Source organism: Chiloscyllium plagiosum, chromosome 39 (assembly GCF_004010195.1).
Source record: "Chiloscyllium plagiosum isolate BGI_BamShark_2017 chromosome 39, ASM401019v2, whole genome shotgun sequence".
Classification (NCBI taxonomy): domain Eukaryota; kingdom Metazoa; phylum Chordata; class Chondrichthyes; order Orectolobiformes; family Hemiscylliidae; genus Chiloscyllium; species Chiloscyllium plagiosum.
This window is the reverse complement of record NC_057748.1, coordinates 5,271,350-5,288,600: the sequence shown is the minus strand read 5'-3', so window position 1 is coordinate 5,288,600 and position 17,251 is coordinate 5,271,350. Positions and strand designations below refer to the sequence as shown.

The 17,251-nt window shown below is 44.2% G+C and overlaps 1 protein-coding gene across 9 annotated transcripts in view; it reads right to left on the bottom strand.

Moving 5' to 3' along the window:
• The window catches only part of ppfia3 (PTPRF interacting protein alpha 3), a 135,244-nt gene that overhangs the window by 77,963 nt on the left and 40,030 nt on the right, over positions 1-17,251 (bottom strand). For all 9 annotated transcript variants that reach the window (XM_043679592.1, XM_043679597.1, XM_043679596.1 and 6 more), the window contains one exon: positions 2,607-2,708. In XM_043679592.1, the coding sequence (XP_043535527.1) occupies positions 2,607-2,708 (102 nt within the window). The remainder of the gene's footprint in view (positions 1-2,606; positions 2,709-17,251) is intronic.

The window sequence follows — 17,251 nt, the reverse complement described above, 5'->3', positions numbered from 1 at the left end:
GTGCTCCAAAAGCTTGTGATTTCAAATAAACCAGTTGGATTATATCCTGGTGTAATGTGACTTCTGACTTTGTCTACCTCCAACGGCATCTCCACGTCACACCTGAAGTGGTCATGGAGGCAGGAAAATCCCAAACAGTCTGATTAGAAAGCCCACCTCAGATCTCAGATTTCTGCACAGTCAGTAGAGAGCTGTTAGACATTCTGGGCCTCACACCAAAGCTCCTGTCCCCCCACATCCACTCATTACCTACCACCATGTTACCCTCATGCTCCCTAACAGTCCCATGACACCTCCATGTCCCCTCATATTGATACTGCCCCCATTTCCCCTCATACAAAATGACACCCTGATGCCACATCTATACCCTTCAAAACCCTCACATTACCTCCATGTAACCCCATGTTCCCACATTGCCAACCCTCATGTCCTCTCATTTGCCCACACCACCCCATATACCCTCATAGTCTGTTCCTTCATGTCCCCTCATAGCTCATTACACTCCCATGCCCCTCCATACCGCATGCACCCTTGCCACCCTCATAACATTGCAAACTTTCCATACCTCACATTCAATGTGCTTGCATGGCAAACCCAATGTCATCTGCAGCACCACTCATTATGTATCAACTATAGGGACCATATGGAGTTGAAAGAAAGCTGTCACTCACATGATATAGAAAAGAAGCTCTTCTAAATGAAATCCATTCAAAAATTTGAATCCTTCAATTTGTAATAAAGATAAACAAGCCTTTACTCGCTAACCACAACAAAGCCAGCTAATCCTTTAATTGCCCCTGTCAACCAAAACATGAACTTGGTCTTATGGTGATATGGATAGGTTTTGTAGCTTCTGAAACTCAGCTACGCATTCATAATGGGATCTGCTGTGATAAAAGCCCTTTGGACATGTTAACAATGAATCATACTAAAACTGCAGGAATAAACGGCTAATGGCTTTCTCCATGCTACACCAGATGGCCTGTCAATAAAAGCATGAAGCCTTTATACCTGAAAATCGCAGCTTCTCACTGTAACTGAAAACAGCAACTTCTCCTCCTGCCATTTTTAAATGTCCAAGGATGTAAATAATTTCTGATTATGACACTTAAACATAACTTGTGTGCCACTTAAGTGTATTTACTCTCCCTCATAAAATTGTACATCTGCTCTGTGGGTTAAGGTCCTTAGAACAGCAAACTGGGGATTGTCTGAACTTGGCATTAATTTCAAATGACCCTGCTGAGTTTGATTTCTAGCCATACTCTGGTGCTTCCCTTGCCACTAAAAATGGCATCTGGTAGCTCTGGGATGGGTACTGACAAATTCAGACCCCTCTCGCCATACTAAAAGCCTCCAAATTAGAACTTACTCCAAAAATAAAAGTGTCCAGGTTCTGTTTTAATCGCATTCCAGGTTCTGCTAGTAGTGTAGTGATGATTGTTGTATATGTACAGTGTTTTGAATGAATTTACCCTCATGCTATGTGCTGTATGTAGTGTAGTAATGTATGTAGTGTATATACAATGCTGTGACTCTGCCTAGCAGTTAGTCTGCAAGCTGCACGCACAGAAATCAGACAGTTTGTTGTAATGTTTATTTCATAATTTATAATATGTTTAACTGCTTTAAATACAGGAACCCATGGAGTTAATCAATTCCTTATGAGTAATTGATCATTAGACCATCATCACGACGGCAATCAATGAATTAATAATCCAATCCAGACTCACACCTAGGGGTTAAAAATGTGTTGCTGGAAAAACGCAGCAGGTCAGGCAGCATCAAAGGAGAAGGAGAATCCTGAAGAAGGGCTCATGCCCAAAACGTCGATTCTCCTTCTCCTTTGATGCTGCCTGACCTGCTGCGCTTTTCCAGCAATACATTTTTAAGCTCTGATCCCCAGCATCTGCAGTCCTCACTCACACCTAGGGGACTATGTTCATGCCTGAGAGTCCGTGTCCATCAATATTCTCAATACCTATTGCCCAACGGGCGCCTCAGGCAATACAGTTCTTTACCTCTCCCTCCAACTTCATTTCGATTTAGTCAATTCCTGCTCTCCTTATCCCCACCCTTTACCCTTGATATTGTGCATTAATCGTAATGGGCTAAGCTTGTAAATACTCAATTAAACACCTGCGTGTTTTTATGAGTAGTGGTTACTCATTTCAAAAACAATTTAAACACTATAGGGACATTGGTTCAAATCCCACCACTGCAGTTGATGGAATTGAAATCAAATTAATAAAATCTGGAATTAAAAGTTCTTTTCAGGATGAGAGTCCATGGCAGCTAGCAGTGATTTTCATGAAAACTCACCAATGTCCTTTAGGGAAGCAAACTTCCCGTCCTTACCCGGTCTGGCCTACATATGACTCAAGGATCCATTTTTATTGGCTTACCACAATTCACTTCTTCAAACAATTCCCATTTTGCTCCTTCATAGTTCTCATGAGGTAGAAAGGCATGAAAGGGTGGAAGCACTGAGGAACACTTGGGATGAGGTGCCTAAAGGCTGGAAGGACTAGGACACAGGGGAAGGGGTGGTAAACAGTAGAAGTCTGAACTCATAGTATTGATAGCTCACTGCAGCTTCTACTCACCCGTGTGTTGTTCCTCTCTGCTTTCAACTCTGCGATCTCTTCCTCCCGCTCCAGCAACTGCTCCCGGCACAGATTCAGCTCTTTTGTCAGTACTGCAAATTCCTGCATGAAAGTAAGGAGATTACTTTGAAAACAAGACGCCTCACAGTTTGGGTGGCATTGTGTTACAGTTCACTCAGGGAGTCAAGAGTTGCTGTGGCCAGATGCTCTTTTTAATTTTTATGTTGCCAATCTGGAGCTATGGGATGTAGGCTCCAATGGTCTCTCCATCCCATCACCAACCGGGAATCTCTCCTGGTCTTACCACTGCCCTTGGTGGATGTTGGGAGGATCCACAAGTCAATGATCAATCTGCTTGGCTTCTTTCTCAACGTCCCTCCCTCCATTAAGTTCTGGATTGAGACTCGATCATGGTGCTTCTGGGTCAGAGACACAGACACTAGCCACTGTGCCATAAGAGTGATACAGGTTACAATTCTCACTGCTGAAAAGTTAGAGAAAATGAGTGTCATTATTAGAATGCTAGCTCATGACGGGAGGGGGAGAAAGCTGGAGAGAACTTAAGGAATGACAGCATACACAGCACAAAAGGTGGTCATTCAGCGCATTGTGCCTCTGCTGGCATTTTGTTTGAGTCATCCCACAGTCTCCACCTTTCCCCATATGCCCCTTCACGCATTTATCCAATTCCCTTTGACAAGTGCTCTGCTTTCACTGCCCTTTTGCAAGTGGTATATTCCAGATCATTTCTTTCAAATAAAATCTCATCTGGTTGTTTTGCCAGTTTGCCTACTCTGCTCTTGCCGTTGACTCTCCTTCAACTGGAAACAGTTTCTCACCATTTACTTGATCAAAAACTCCTTTAGCTTTGAACATCTCAACTAATTCTCTCCTTAATGTTCTTTATGCTGAAGAGGACAAACCCAGTTTCTGTAGTCTCTCTTGTTATGCAAGGAGTGAGGTGCATATATATTTTACTAACATTTATTTTTGAGTTTAGAGTTTTGAATTTGAACAAGGGGCATATGGATTTTCAGTGTTGCTGAATGGGTTTAGTGATTAACTTGTATGTAGTTCTGTAGTCATGGTGATGTATTTAAAAAAGGATGAGAGAAATACTTTTTGGCGAGTAATGGGTTTTCATTTACACTGGGAGAACTTTATAAGCAAAGTGAGCAGCTATGCATCAGGCTCCAGTTTGGAAAGGTCATGTGCTGATACTTTTTCTTCTTTTGATTCATAAAAATACACACAAAGGAAAACAAAGTTATCTTAGTTTCAGTTCACACAGTTCTGCAGAGTTCTTAGCTGGAACTGGATTTATAAAGCAGCTGCTCCTGAAAAAGAATGTAGTCATTTAGAATAGTTTAAAATAGATAACCTTAATGTCAGGAGTTTAAAAGTTCCAAGCCAGAAGTCTTTTGTTAAAACCCTGGGGGGGGGGGGGGTCTGTCGACAGAAGCTGAAAAAAAAATCTAGGCTTGGTTATTTGACAAATCAGAGAAGAGGTTACCAATTCTCGTGACCAGGAATTGAAGCTACAGCTTACTCAAACCTACGTGAGACAGAGTGTGGCACTAGAAAGACACAGCAGGTCAGGCAGCATCCGAGGAGCAGGAAGGCCTGGGACTGGGATAATGTGGGGGGGGGGGGGGGGGGGAGAAAGAGAAATGAGGAAACTGGTGAAATCCACATTAATCCCTTGTGGTTGCAGTGTCCCAAGGCAGAATATGAGGCATTCTTCCTCCAGGCATTGGGTGGTAAGGGTTTGGCGATGCAGGCAGCCCAAGACCTGCATGTTCTTGGCGGAGTGGGAGGGGGAGTTGAAGTGTTCAGCCACAAGGTGGTGGGATTGGCTGGTGCGGGTGTCCCAGAGATGTTCTCTGAAACAATCCGCAAGTTGGCGTCCTGTCTCTGATGTAGAGGAGACCACATCGGGTGCAACAGATAACAGAGACACAGAGGTAAGGCACAGCACTGAGATTCCAAGCAAGATTTCTGAGTTTGTGTGGGACAGGGGCCTGTTTTTTTGTTCTGCATTTGATTGCATATGTAGGAGTCTAAATCAAGGTACAGCTATGATGTTTTTTCTTTCCAAGTCAGAACAAGACATGTTCTGTATTGAACTAAACACAAAGCAGGATTCTGAGCTTTCGAAGTCTGAATGTTATTACAATCCTATATGGCTTCTCAGACTGCAGCAATATTTAGTCATGGGCTCCTGGGGCTGAGGCTCAGTCTCAAACTGCAAAATGTGGTCCATATCCTGTCAGTGTAGAAAACAGAGTGCCCACAAGGGAGCCGAAGCATTGGTTCAAGTCGAGAATACAAAGGACACACACACACACAGACTAAAACAGGAATTATAGGAGGCTATTCAGCCTCTCAGGTGCAAATCTGCCATTTTCTAACATTACAACTCAATTTTTAAACCTTGAAGACAACAGGATGACATTGTTAATATACCAGTCAAGAACAGATGTAGACCATTCAGACCTTCAAGTCTACTCCACCATTCAATATGATCATGATTGATCCAAGATGGATGAATGGACCAAGGAGTGGCAGACCAAGGTGAATGTGAGGTGCTGCATTTTGGTACGGCAAATCAGGGCAGGACTTCTACTCTTAATGGTAAGGTCCTGGGGAGACCTGCTGAACAAAGGAGGCCTTGGGGTACAGATTCATAGCTCCTTGGAAGTGGAATCCCAGGTAGACAGATCAGTGACGAAGGCATTTGGTATGCTTGCCTTTACTGGTCAAAGCATTTAGTAGAGAAGCTGGAAGGTGATGTTGCAGATGTTAGGTCAGGCCACTTTTGGAATACCGGTGGCAGGATTTGAACTGGCGCACAGAAACCCAATGGATTTCTATTCCATTGCCTTAACCTCTCGGCCATGACTACATGCCCTCTCCTATAATGCAGTAGTTGCATTCTTCACTCAATAGAAAATTACTTAATAGAAATAATGGGGCCTATGGGAAAAGTGGGGCTAGGGGCAGACCAACAAAACAAAAGACTCAATCACTCAAAACTCACCCAAAAGCCTAACACAAAGTACAGCACGGCCTCAATGAAGGTTTAAACTATATTTATTAATGAAACAAAAGTAAATTTAACACATTACATTGAAAAAATATTGCTAATGCATGGACAGAGGGTCGTCATCATCACCACCTTCAGGTTCAGTTGTGGTTGCAGAAGTGGATGGCTGTGACTGATCGTCTTCTGATTGTCTTGGAGGTTTGTTTAGGTTGTATGATAGGCAGGTACAAGAATAAATTAGAAAGGCAAATGGTATGTGTGAGAGTAATGCAGTCCTGCAGGAATTATACAGGACGTATACAGGAATTATACAAGAATATTCTTGGCTCAGAGGGAGAGCAATGAACATTCATTCATTTAACGTTGGAGATGAAGCTGCTCAGTGTACAGGCCTGTAACTCTCACATGCTCTGATGGCAGCTGACATCGGCACAAATGCAGAATGGTGTGGAGATTTCTGTGCTGACATTGGCACATGCACAGAACAAAGCCTGCGAAATAATCACCATTGGAATCGCAAAAATACTATTCCTTAATTTGTCAGTGATGTTATAGCTAAATCTTGCTGCCGAAATACGCTTTAAATGAGAACTACCTGCAATACATTCAATTCTAGTCTCCCTGCTATGGGAAAGAAGTTGTGAAAGTTGGAAAGGGCTTAAAAAAGATTTACAAGGATGTTGCCAAGATTTGAGCCATAGGGAGAGGCTTAATAGGCTGGAGTTATTTTCCCTGGAGTGTTGCAGGGCAAGGAGGCACCTTTGAGAAGTTTAGAAAATCCTGAGGAGCATGGATATGGTGAAGAGTGAAGGTCTTTTCCCCAGGGTAGAGGAGTCAAAAACCTGCGTCCTCTAGTTTAAGTGATAGGGGAAAGATATAAAAGGGACCTTGGGGCAACTTTTTCATGAAGAGAGTGGTGCGTGTATGGAATGAACTGCCCAAGGAAGTGGTGGAGCCTGGTACACTTACAACATTTAAAAGGCTTAAGATGGTGAGAAACTGTTTCCCGTTGAAAGAGAGTCAATGACTAGACCATGGTCAGCATGGACAAGTTGGACCGAAGTGTCTGTTTGCCTGATGTATATCTCTATGATTCTACCTCAATGCTATATTCTTGTTTTCTCCCCATTTCCTTGATGACTTTAAAATCTAAAGAACAAAGAAAATTACAGCACAGGAACATGCCCTTCAGCCTCCAAGCCTGCACTGATCCAGATCCTTTATCTAAACCTGCCACCAATTTTCTAAGGATCTGTAACTCTCAGCTCCCTGCCCATTCATGTACCTGTCTAGATACATCTTAAATGACACTATTGTGCCCGCCGCTACCACCTCTGCTGACACTGTGTTCCAGGCACCCTCTGCATAAAGAATTCCCACACATATCTCCCTTAAACCTTTCCCTTCTCACCAGGAATTCATGATCCCTAGTAACTGAGAACCCCCACTTTGGGTAAAAGCATCTTGCTATCCACCCTGTCTATACGTCTCATGATTTTGTGGCCCTCAATCAGGTCCTCCCTCAGACTCTGTCATTCTAATGAATATAATCCAAATATACTCAATCTCTCTTCATAGCTAGCGCCCTCCATACCAGGTAACACCCTGGTGAACCTCCTCTGCAACCTCTCCAAAGCATCCACATCCTTTTGATAATGTGGCAAGCTGAACTGTACGCAGTATTCCAAATGTGGCTGAACCTATACATTGTAACATGACCTGCCAACTCTTGTACTCAGTTAGCCATTTGATGAAGGAAAGTATGCCATATGCCTTCTTGACCACTCTATCAACCTGTGTTGCCACCTTCAGGACACAATGGACCTGAACACCCAGATCTCTCTGTACATCAAATTTCCCCAGAGCTTTTCCATTTACCGTATAGTTCGCTCTTGAATTGGATCTTCCAAAATGCGTTACTTCGCATTTGCCCAGATTGAACTCCATCTGCCATTTCTCTGCCCACTCTCCAATCTAACTATCTATATTCTGCTGCATTCTCTGACAGTCCCATTCACTGTCTGCTAATCCACCAATCTTGGTGTCATCTGCAAACTTGCTAATTAGGCCACTTATACCTTCCTCCAAATCATTTATAATAATCACAAACAACAGTGGCCCCAACACGGATCCCTGTGGAACACCACTGGTCACAGTTTTCCATTTTGAGAAACTTCCTTTAACTCTCTGTCTTTTGCTGCCCAGCCAGTTCTCTATCCATCTAGCTAGTACACCCTGGACCCCATGCGACTTCACTTTCTCCGTTAGCCTACCTCGGGGAACCTTATCAAATGCCTTACTGAAGTGTATCTATTTCTTTCTTGAAAATATTCAGTGACTTGGCCTCCATGGTCTTCGGTGGTAGCAAATTCCACAGGTCATTACCCTGAGTGAAAATGGCCAACCCCTTATCCCGAGACAATGATTCAATAGCTCTGGACTCTCAACAGCAGCTTTTCAAGCCATCATTAAGCTTTGGGTGTTGTAATGAGACCATGTCCCCTTTTCTAAACTCCAAAAACATGTGCTCATTCTATTCAAACCCTCTTCACAGGAGAACCTTCCCACCTGGAATTAACCTAAATTGGAGAGACAGTAGCATCATTGTAGTGTCACTGGATTAGTAATCTAGAGAAACAAGCTCCAAGGACACTGCATTTGGTGTAATTTTGACTTTAAAAGAGTATTGAATTAAAAGACAGACTGAGTTGTAGTGACCACAACTACAGTCAGTGATTGTCGTAAATCAAACCCATCTGGCTCACTGATGCCACTCTAATCTACACATAACTTCAGACCTACAGGGATGGTGCCTCTTCACTGCCCTTTGAAATGGCCCCAGGAAGACACTCAGTTCAAGGGGCAATCAGTCAACAACTCGGAGTTAAAGTTGAAGGGTTCTGGCTTACAGAGCTGAATAATTTCCCAGAAAATGTCAGAGGCTTTAAAACCTGCTCTGACACCAAGTAACTAAAACTCTGACATTTATAACCTGCTGCCCCTGCGACAACTGACCAGCCAGCACTATACCCCCATTGTTGTGGTTCTGTTCGCCGAGCTGGAAGTTTTTGTTGCAAACGTTTCGTCCCCTGGCTAGGCGACATCATCAGTGCTTGGGAGCCTCCTGCGAAGCCAGGAGGCTCCCAAGCACTGATGATGTCGCCTAGCCAGGGGACGAAACGTTTGCAACAAAAACTTCCAGCTCGGCGAACAGAACCACAACAACGAGCACCCGAGTTACAAATCTTCGCACAAACTTTGAACTATACCCCCATGCTGCTCTCCCACCCCGCCCACCAAAAACACCAACACTCTCCACATTCCTAAAGACCTGCCTGAACCCCATATTGCCCAGACATCTGACTGCCACCATTTCTCCCACCTGAATCCTCTCACCAGCAGTATCCCAATACAATCTAGATTCTAACCCTGATACTGCATCCGCGCACCCACCTGCCACCCTGTTCAGCATCCACACGTTCCCCAGACCCTGCACCTGCCTGATCACCCTGTACAAAAATGTTTCTCATTTGGCAGTATTTCCAACACCAGCCCCCCCGCCACCAACTGCCAGATTTCTCCCGCCAAACCCTATGATGCCCACTCTGTCACAGAGGCGAGCCTCTCTCTCTCTCTCTCTCAGCTCACATCTCTGCATGTCACACACCAGCTGCTGCTTGTGTGGGAGACTTCCCACACAGTGACACCAGTTACTATTCAGGGCCTTCATCCAACGAGATCTGGAAAAAGTGTGAGAAGGCTTCAAATTAATAGAGCATCAAGAAGCTCCCTTCCTCCTAGGCTCTTTTATCCCCCCCAGGGACTTCCCCCGGCAAACTGGACAATTCATAAATTGAACAGACCACTCACTGGTTCTTGTTAAATTGCTTCTGGAGGGGCGGAAGAGAAGCGAGTAGGGGGACAGAGGTGTGCAAAGTTTATGTAGAGGGCTGAAAATCTTTGGAATTCTCCACCTCAAAACATTGCGAAGATTCTGTTGTTGGATATATTGAAGAGTTGGGATAGGCACATTGCTTTATCCTTCAGGGAGGGAGGAACAGAGGGAATGGGACAGGCAAACCCAAGATCACCCATGATCGTATTATAGGGACGCATAGGCTTAACAGACCAATGGCCAACAGCCACTCCTCTATCTTAGGTTTCTTGCAAACTGGGAGGAAAAATGAGGAGGGCGAAAAGAGGGGAACAAGGGAGAGCAACTGTACACTGTCAAAATAGAAATTGACACGAAAGCAAAAAATAAACCCAAATTAGACTGAAATTAACAGTGATGCCCCTACAATTCAAATTGTTATACTGGAATCCCCACACTGAGAATTGGACTTAAAAAGGACTTCACCAGTTTCCTCATTTTCCCTCCCCCCACCTTACTCCAGTTCCAACCTTCCAGCTCAGCACCATCCTCATGGCTGACTCACTTGTCAATCTTCCTTCCGACCTATCAGCTCCACTCTCCTCTCCGACCTATCACCTTTCCCCCACCTCCATCCACCTCTTGCACTCTCAGCTACCTTCTCCCCAGCCCCTCCCATTTATCTCTCCACCCCCGAGGCTCCCAGCCTCATTTCTGATGAAGGGCTTTTGCCCGAAGCGTCAATTTTCCTGTTCCTCCGATGCTGCCTGACCTGCTGTGCTTTTCCAGCACCACTCTAATCTTGATTAAAAAGGACAGAATTCTAGTGAAACTGTTGGGATTACAGATTTGCATCTGTCAACAAGAGTTCCTTTTCCAGCAGGAGTTGGAAATAGTTCTTAGGGCTAAAGAGATCAGAAAAGGTATGGGGAGAAAGCAGGAACAAGGTACTGCATTGGATGATCAGCCATGATCACACAACGACAAGGTAGGTTCGAAGGGCTGAATGGCCTTCTCCTGTTCCAACTATCTCCACGCTTCTTTCACAAGAAGACACCATCTGGCAAATGAACTTGTCACTGCTCAGCAATAACTTGCTCAACAACACCCAGTTTGGTTCTGCCAGGGTCACTCAATGCCTGATCTTATTACAGACTTGGCTCAAACATGGACAGAAGAGCTGAATTCCAGAGATGAGGTGTGATTGACAGCCATTGACATCAAGCTTGCATTTGATTGAGTGTGGCATCAAAGAGCCCTAGCAAAACTGAAATCAATGCATGTCGGAGGGCAAATTCTCTGCTGGTTGGAGTCATACCTACACAGAGGAAGATGGTTGAGATTTTTGGATCCTTGAGTCATCTCAACTCAAGGACATGTCTGCAAGAATTTCTCAGTGTAGTGCCCCAGGTCCAACCAACTGCTTGATTAACGACCACTCCTCCATCGTAAGGTCAGATGTGGGGATGTTCACTGATGATTCTACAATGTTCAGCACCATTTATGACTCCTCAGATACTGAAACAGTCACAGTCCAAATGCAGTAAGATCTGGACAATACGCAGGCTTGGGCTAACAAGCGGCAAGTAACATTTGTGCCACACAAATGCCAGACCATGACCATCTCCAATAACAGACAATTTAATTACCACCCCTTGATACTATAAATGTCATGGGGGCTTACCCCAATTGGACTCATCACAAATACAGTGGCTACAACAGCAGGTCAGAGGATAAGAATACTGCAACAAGTAACTTACCTTCTGACTCCCCCTCCCCAAACCTGTCCACTACTTGCCTGGATGAGTGCAGCTCCAACAACACTCAAAGGTTGACACCATCAAGAACAAAACCAGCCTGTTTGACTAACACCACATTCACAAATATTGACTCCCTCCACAACTGACCTTAAATACACACTGGTGCTACTGTCTACAAATGCACTGCAGAAACTCACCGAATGTCCTCAGACAGCACCTTCCAAAGTCACTTCTGTCTAGAAGAACAAAGGCAGCAAATACATTGGGATGGGCACATTGCTTTGTCCTTCAGGAAGGAAGGGAGCAAGTAGGGCAGGCAAGTGACGTTGAAAGCCCAAATACATTGAGAACGCCACCATTTCTAAGTTCCCCTCCAAGCCACTCACTATCCTGATTGGAAATATAATCACCATTCCTTCAGTCGCTGGGTCAAAATCCTGAAATTCCCTTCAAGGCATTATGGGTTCTCCAAACAGCACATGGTTGGCAGCAATTCAAGAAGACCGCTCACTACCATCTTCCAAAGGGCAAATAGGGATGGGCAATAAATGCTGTTCCAGCTCATGATGCCCATGTCCCATGAGTGAATTTAAGAAAAATAATTAACTTCATTAGTTCTCAAAATTTAGACAGAGACAAAGTGACATTTATATAACTTGTTCCCGAGGCAATGACAGGCTTTCTTCTCAAGTCCAACTATTGTCCAACTCAAGTGCGCCCAAACTACATTTTCTTTAAACACTTATCTCCTCTCCTTGGTCCCAAGCCATCACCCCTTATACTGGGGCTGTGCCTCCAAAGAGTCTCCAGCCAGGGGATTATGAAAAACACTTTGGATCTATCCTAACTAGCTCTTTCAGAATCTTGTACGTTTCAATGAGATCGTCTCTTATTCTTCTGAACTCCAGACATTGTTTGCCCAATTAACTCAACCACTCATCATAGGAACCAACTAAAATAAACCTTGCTGACCTGTCTTAAAGGCAAGTATACTGCCTCAAATATGAAGACCCTGACTGTGCATTTGGCTCCAGGTCCCTTCCATTCAATGTCCTGAACAACTGCAGCTTTTTCATTATTTTATGGGATGTTCATGTCATTGGCAAGGCTGACACTGGCTGCCCAAACCCACTGTCCTTTAACTAATAGCCTTGGGAACCAATTCCAGAGGGCAATTAAGAATAAACCACATTTCTGTTGGTCTGGAATCACGTGTAGGCCAGATCATTAGGTTGGAATCCCACTGTGGCAGGTGCAGCAGATATGAATTTGATGAAATCTGGAATTAAAAGCTAAAGAGCGGCTGTGTAACCGCTGTCAATTATCATAAAAACCCACTATTGTCATTTCTCAGAAGAAAACTTGCTGTCTGGGCTACATAACCCCAGACCCATGGTCAGTAAGGATAGCAGATTTCCTTCCCTAAAAATTATATTAGTGAATTCGGTGGATTTTTACAATGATTAACATTGTTGTCTTTCGATCAGCTTTTAATTCCATTTGTCTCTGATAAATACAAATTTCACCAATGTTGGGATAGGATTCAAATCCCACTCTCTCCCCTACCCCCCCCAACTTTCCCTCAGAAGACTAGGTTCTGATGAAGGGTCACTGTACTCGAAACATTAGCTGTTTCTCTCTCCACAGATGCTGTTAGATTGGCAGAGTTTCTCCAGCAATTTTGGTTTTTGTTTCATATTTCCCCAGAATATTAACTGGGTATTATGAATGACAGGTCAAGTGGTATTAGCACCATATCACCACCTCCTCTTGTACAACATGGTAAATCAAAGGGCTTGGAGGCCCTCTTGGGGTCAGACTGCAGTCACTCAGTGAGGGTAAGGTTAACATTCACAAGGCACAACACCATGCCTCTTGGTATCACAAGCCAAGGATGCTCTGGCTGTTAGTTATGTAGCAGCTTGGGGGTGCTGAGGTCAAGTTCATGACAAGATGTCTGTAGCACTACAGAATTAGCAACAGAAGCTGCAAAGGTACAATCAGAATCCATTCTTTTCATGTAGCTCACTCCCTCTGCCGTGTGGGGTGGTGAAAGTAAAGGGTCTTCCCCCTGACTTTGGACCCAGACAACAGCATCGATGGAAGTTACAAAGAAATAAAAAAAAACTAGCAGAAACTGCAATCCTTTGTAAAACAAGCAAATTGGCCAGAATCCAAGAGAGTGTTACCAATCTAATAGGCCCAAAAATAAAAACCATTTGGCCTTTTAATTAGCGTAATGAATGCAAATAAAACAAGACTGGGGCCCTGGAATATTGCAGTCATTTAGATTCTGAAGCGAAAGAACAAAGTGCTGCAGGCTAATCATTACTGGACTGGCATAAGGCCAGTGTACACCATCCTGGATGGACAGAAAGAAACAGAGCACAGTTCCTAAACATACAAGTTATTTTCCACCATGGTAGGACTGTGTCGACAAAAGGAAGCTGTTCATTCCATCGTACCCATGTCATGACCTACTCATTAGCCCCAATTTACCTTGCTCTTTTCCCCACAACCTTGAATTTTAGATATTTTTAAATTCATTTGTTTACAGATGCTACTACCAGATGCCAAGTCCCCCCACTATCGATATCCCCTGGGTTACCATTGACTAGAAACTCAACTGGAGTCACTGTATAAAAATATGGCTACAACAGCAAGTCAGAGGCTAGGAATATTGTGATGAGTAACTCAGCTCCTGACTCCTAAAGCCTGTCCACTATCTACAAGGCACAAGTCAGGAGTGAGAAAGAATACTCACTACTTGTTTGGATGGGGTCAGCTCCAATAACACTTAAAACGCTTGACACTATCCATGACAAAGCAGCCCGGTTGAATGGCACTACATCCACATTCACTCCTCCACCACCAATGTTCAGTAGCAGCAGTGTGTACTATCTACTAGATGTACCATAGAAATTCACCAGGTATCCTTTGACAGCACCTTCTAAACCCAGGACCACTTCTATCTAGAAGGACAATGACAGCAGATACATGGGAACACCATCCCTGCAAGTTCCTCCCCAAGCCATTCACTATCCTGACTTAGAAATATATTGCCAGTGTCGCAGCGTCCAAATCCTGGAATTCCCTCCCTAACAATATTGTGGGTCTACCTACACGCCACAGGACTGCAGTGGCAGGAAGGCAGTTTACCACCACTTTCTCAAGGGCAACTAAGGAAGTAAATAAATGCTGGCTCAGCCAGCCACACCCATGTCCCATCAGTGAATAAAAAAGAAAACACTGCTCTGGAGCAGGTTGGTCCTGAATCCAGGCCTCCTGGGTAAGAAACAGGGACACTATCTTGAATTTTATTGCATCTTTTAAGGACTGATCCCATTGCATTGGAAAGTTACCATTAAATCTACTTAAGCCACCAGCTGGAACCCAAGTGGTAGCATCATGCTGTGAAGTCCCAGACCAGGAATGCAGCATAAAACTCCAAGTCTGACGCTCCCAGTGCAGTACAGAAGGAGTGCCACAGTGTCAGAGATGCTGCCTTTTGAAGGAAACGCTAAACCCAGGCCCTGTGCACAACGCCAATGTTCAAGAGTTTGTGACCACTGTCCTGAAGAGCAAGAATAGTACATTCGCAGTCAATATTCACCTCCAAGTCAACACCACAAAATCAGACAATTGATTGCATTGCTACTGGTGGGAGCTCACTGTATGCAAACTGGCTGCCAATGGTTAGCACACTTCAAAATATTTTCATTGCCTGTAAAGCATTTCAAGGCATCAGGTGTCATGAAAGGTGCTACATAAATGCAAAAAAAGTGTGTTTTCTCCTCCACCACCTTATTCAGGCAGTGCATTCTGAATTATGACGACTTACTGGGTAAAAGCAAGGGTCCCAGGCACCTTCCTGAATTTTTTGTGTATTACCAATAATCCACACCCTCAGCAAAACCCCCTTTTAATGAAAACTGCCTCACACCATCACCCCCCTTACTTTCAACTTTGGATACCTCCATTTTCTATGGAAGAGTAGTATTTGTGGCTCATCCCTAATTACCTTGAACACTGCATCCTACTCAGTCACTTCACAGAGAAAGTGAAGAATCACATTTCAATGGGTCTGGAGTCACATGTAGATGACAGATTTCCTTTCCTGAAGGGGAATCAGGTTTTTCTAATAAAAAAAAATTCAACAATGGTGGTCACGGTCACTGTTAGTTAATACATCTGGAATGGAAAGCTAAAATCAGATTCAAATTCCACAAGCTGTAGTTGAATTTGAACCCATACCACCAGAGCATTAGCCCTGGTCTCCTGATTACTAGTCCAGTGACATTTTCCAACCCCCACATCTTTCCCCACCCCAACTGCCAACTATGAGTCAGGGTAATTCATGCAATAAGAGTTCCCTGATTGTGGCTGTTAATCTGGTCCAATCAGGGAGCCCTGGATGACAGATAAGAACAGGAGGAACAATGGTTTGCACCCACCTACGCGCTAACTCCAATAATATGACAGGCTGATAAGGTATTCAGGCAGTCTGCCCACAGTTGAAGCCCATTGAGGCCCTCATCAGGAGCGGCACAGTGACTCAGTGGTTAGCACTGCTGCCTCATATTGCCAGGGACCTGAGTTTGATTCTATCCTTGGGTAACCGTGTGGAGTTTGCACATTCTCCCAATGTCTGCATGGTCTTCCGCCAAGTGCTCTGGTTTCCTCCCACAATGCAAGGATGTGGGGGTTAGGTAGACTGGCCATGCTAAATTGTTCGTAGAGTCCAGGGATTTGTAGATTAGTTGGATTAGCTGCGATAAATGTGAGGTTACAGGAATAGGGAAGGTTCTGGGTGGGTTGCTCTTCGGAGGGTTGGTGCAGAGTGTAGCGATTCTATGATCTGGCCAACTAATGGCCATTCATTAATTAATGACCCCTGATGATACAGGAGACTGTCCTACCAAGTTGACTACCTAGGGTAAAAGGCAAGAAGGAGCAGAGTATTCCTTTAGCCCATCAGAGGGGCACCCCAAGCTACCTTTGTACCTCCTCAGCCCCAGTTCAACAAAGTCGCGATCCATCTGATGACCAAACTCCCCATACTTATCCACGTATGGTGTCCATATTCATATCTTCTTGGGACTCCCTGTAATGAGTCCCAGGAAGAAATGAATATGCACACCATACATGGATAAGCTGACTCCTGGCACTGCTGAGACTACTGCAGACCCCCAGCATGGATAGGAGATCCCATCTCAGATCTGAAAACCACCACCAGTGACTTCTAGCTGCAGTGTAGCCCTATTCTTTGAAGTGAAGGCAGAGAGCTGCTTGACTAATGCATCAACTGGGGTGGAGGCAGCAATGAATATACAACACCTTCACTTCCATTCCAGAATATCCACCCCTACACTTCTATATAGACAGCCAAGGATTCCAGATCTTTACTTTTTGTCCCATGTGTAATCTTGACAAAAGTCGTCAGAAGTACCAATTCATTCATTTAAGAAATACTTTCCAGTTATTTGCAAACCTATGTCCAAAACCAGTTAAGAAACAAGCTGACATTCCACACATCAGAAGTATCTGTTGCTGTGCGTAGCTGTGATTGTACAGGGCCTTGATGTGACTACACCCAGAGTAGTGTACAGTTTGGGTCTCATTATCAGAGGAAGGATGTTCTGACTATGGACTAAGTCCAACAAAGGTTTACCAGACTGATTCCTGGGAAGGCAGGACTGACGTACGGAGAGCCTGGATCAATTAAGATTATGTTCACTTGAGTTTAGAATGATGAAGGTTGGGGGGACATCTCATATTAAGCTATAAAACTCTAACAGGAATAGACAAGATAGATGAAGGAAGGGCATTCCCAATGACCAGGAAAGGACTGTAACCCCTGGTTCTCGACAAGGACACAGGGTAGCCCATTGGAATGAGAGAAAAAAAAAAAATTCACAGTTGCCAGAGTTGGAGCATTTGAGCTATAGAGAGAGGCTGAATAGGC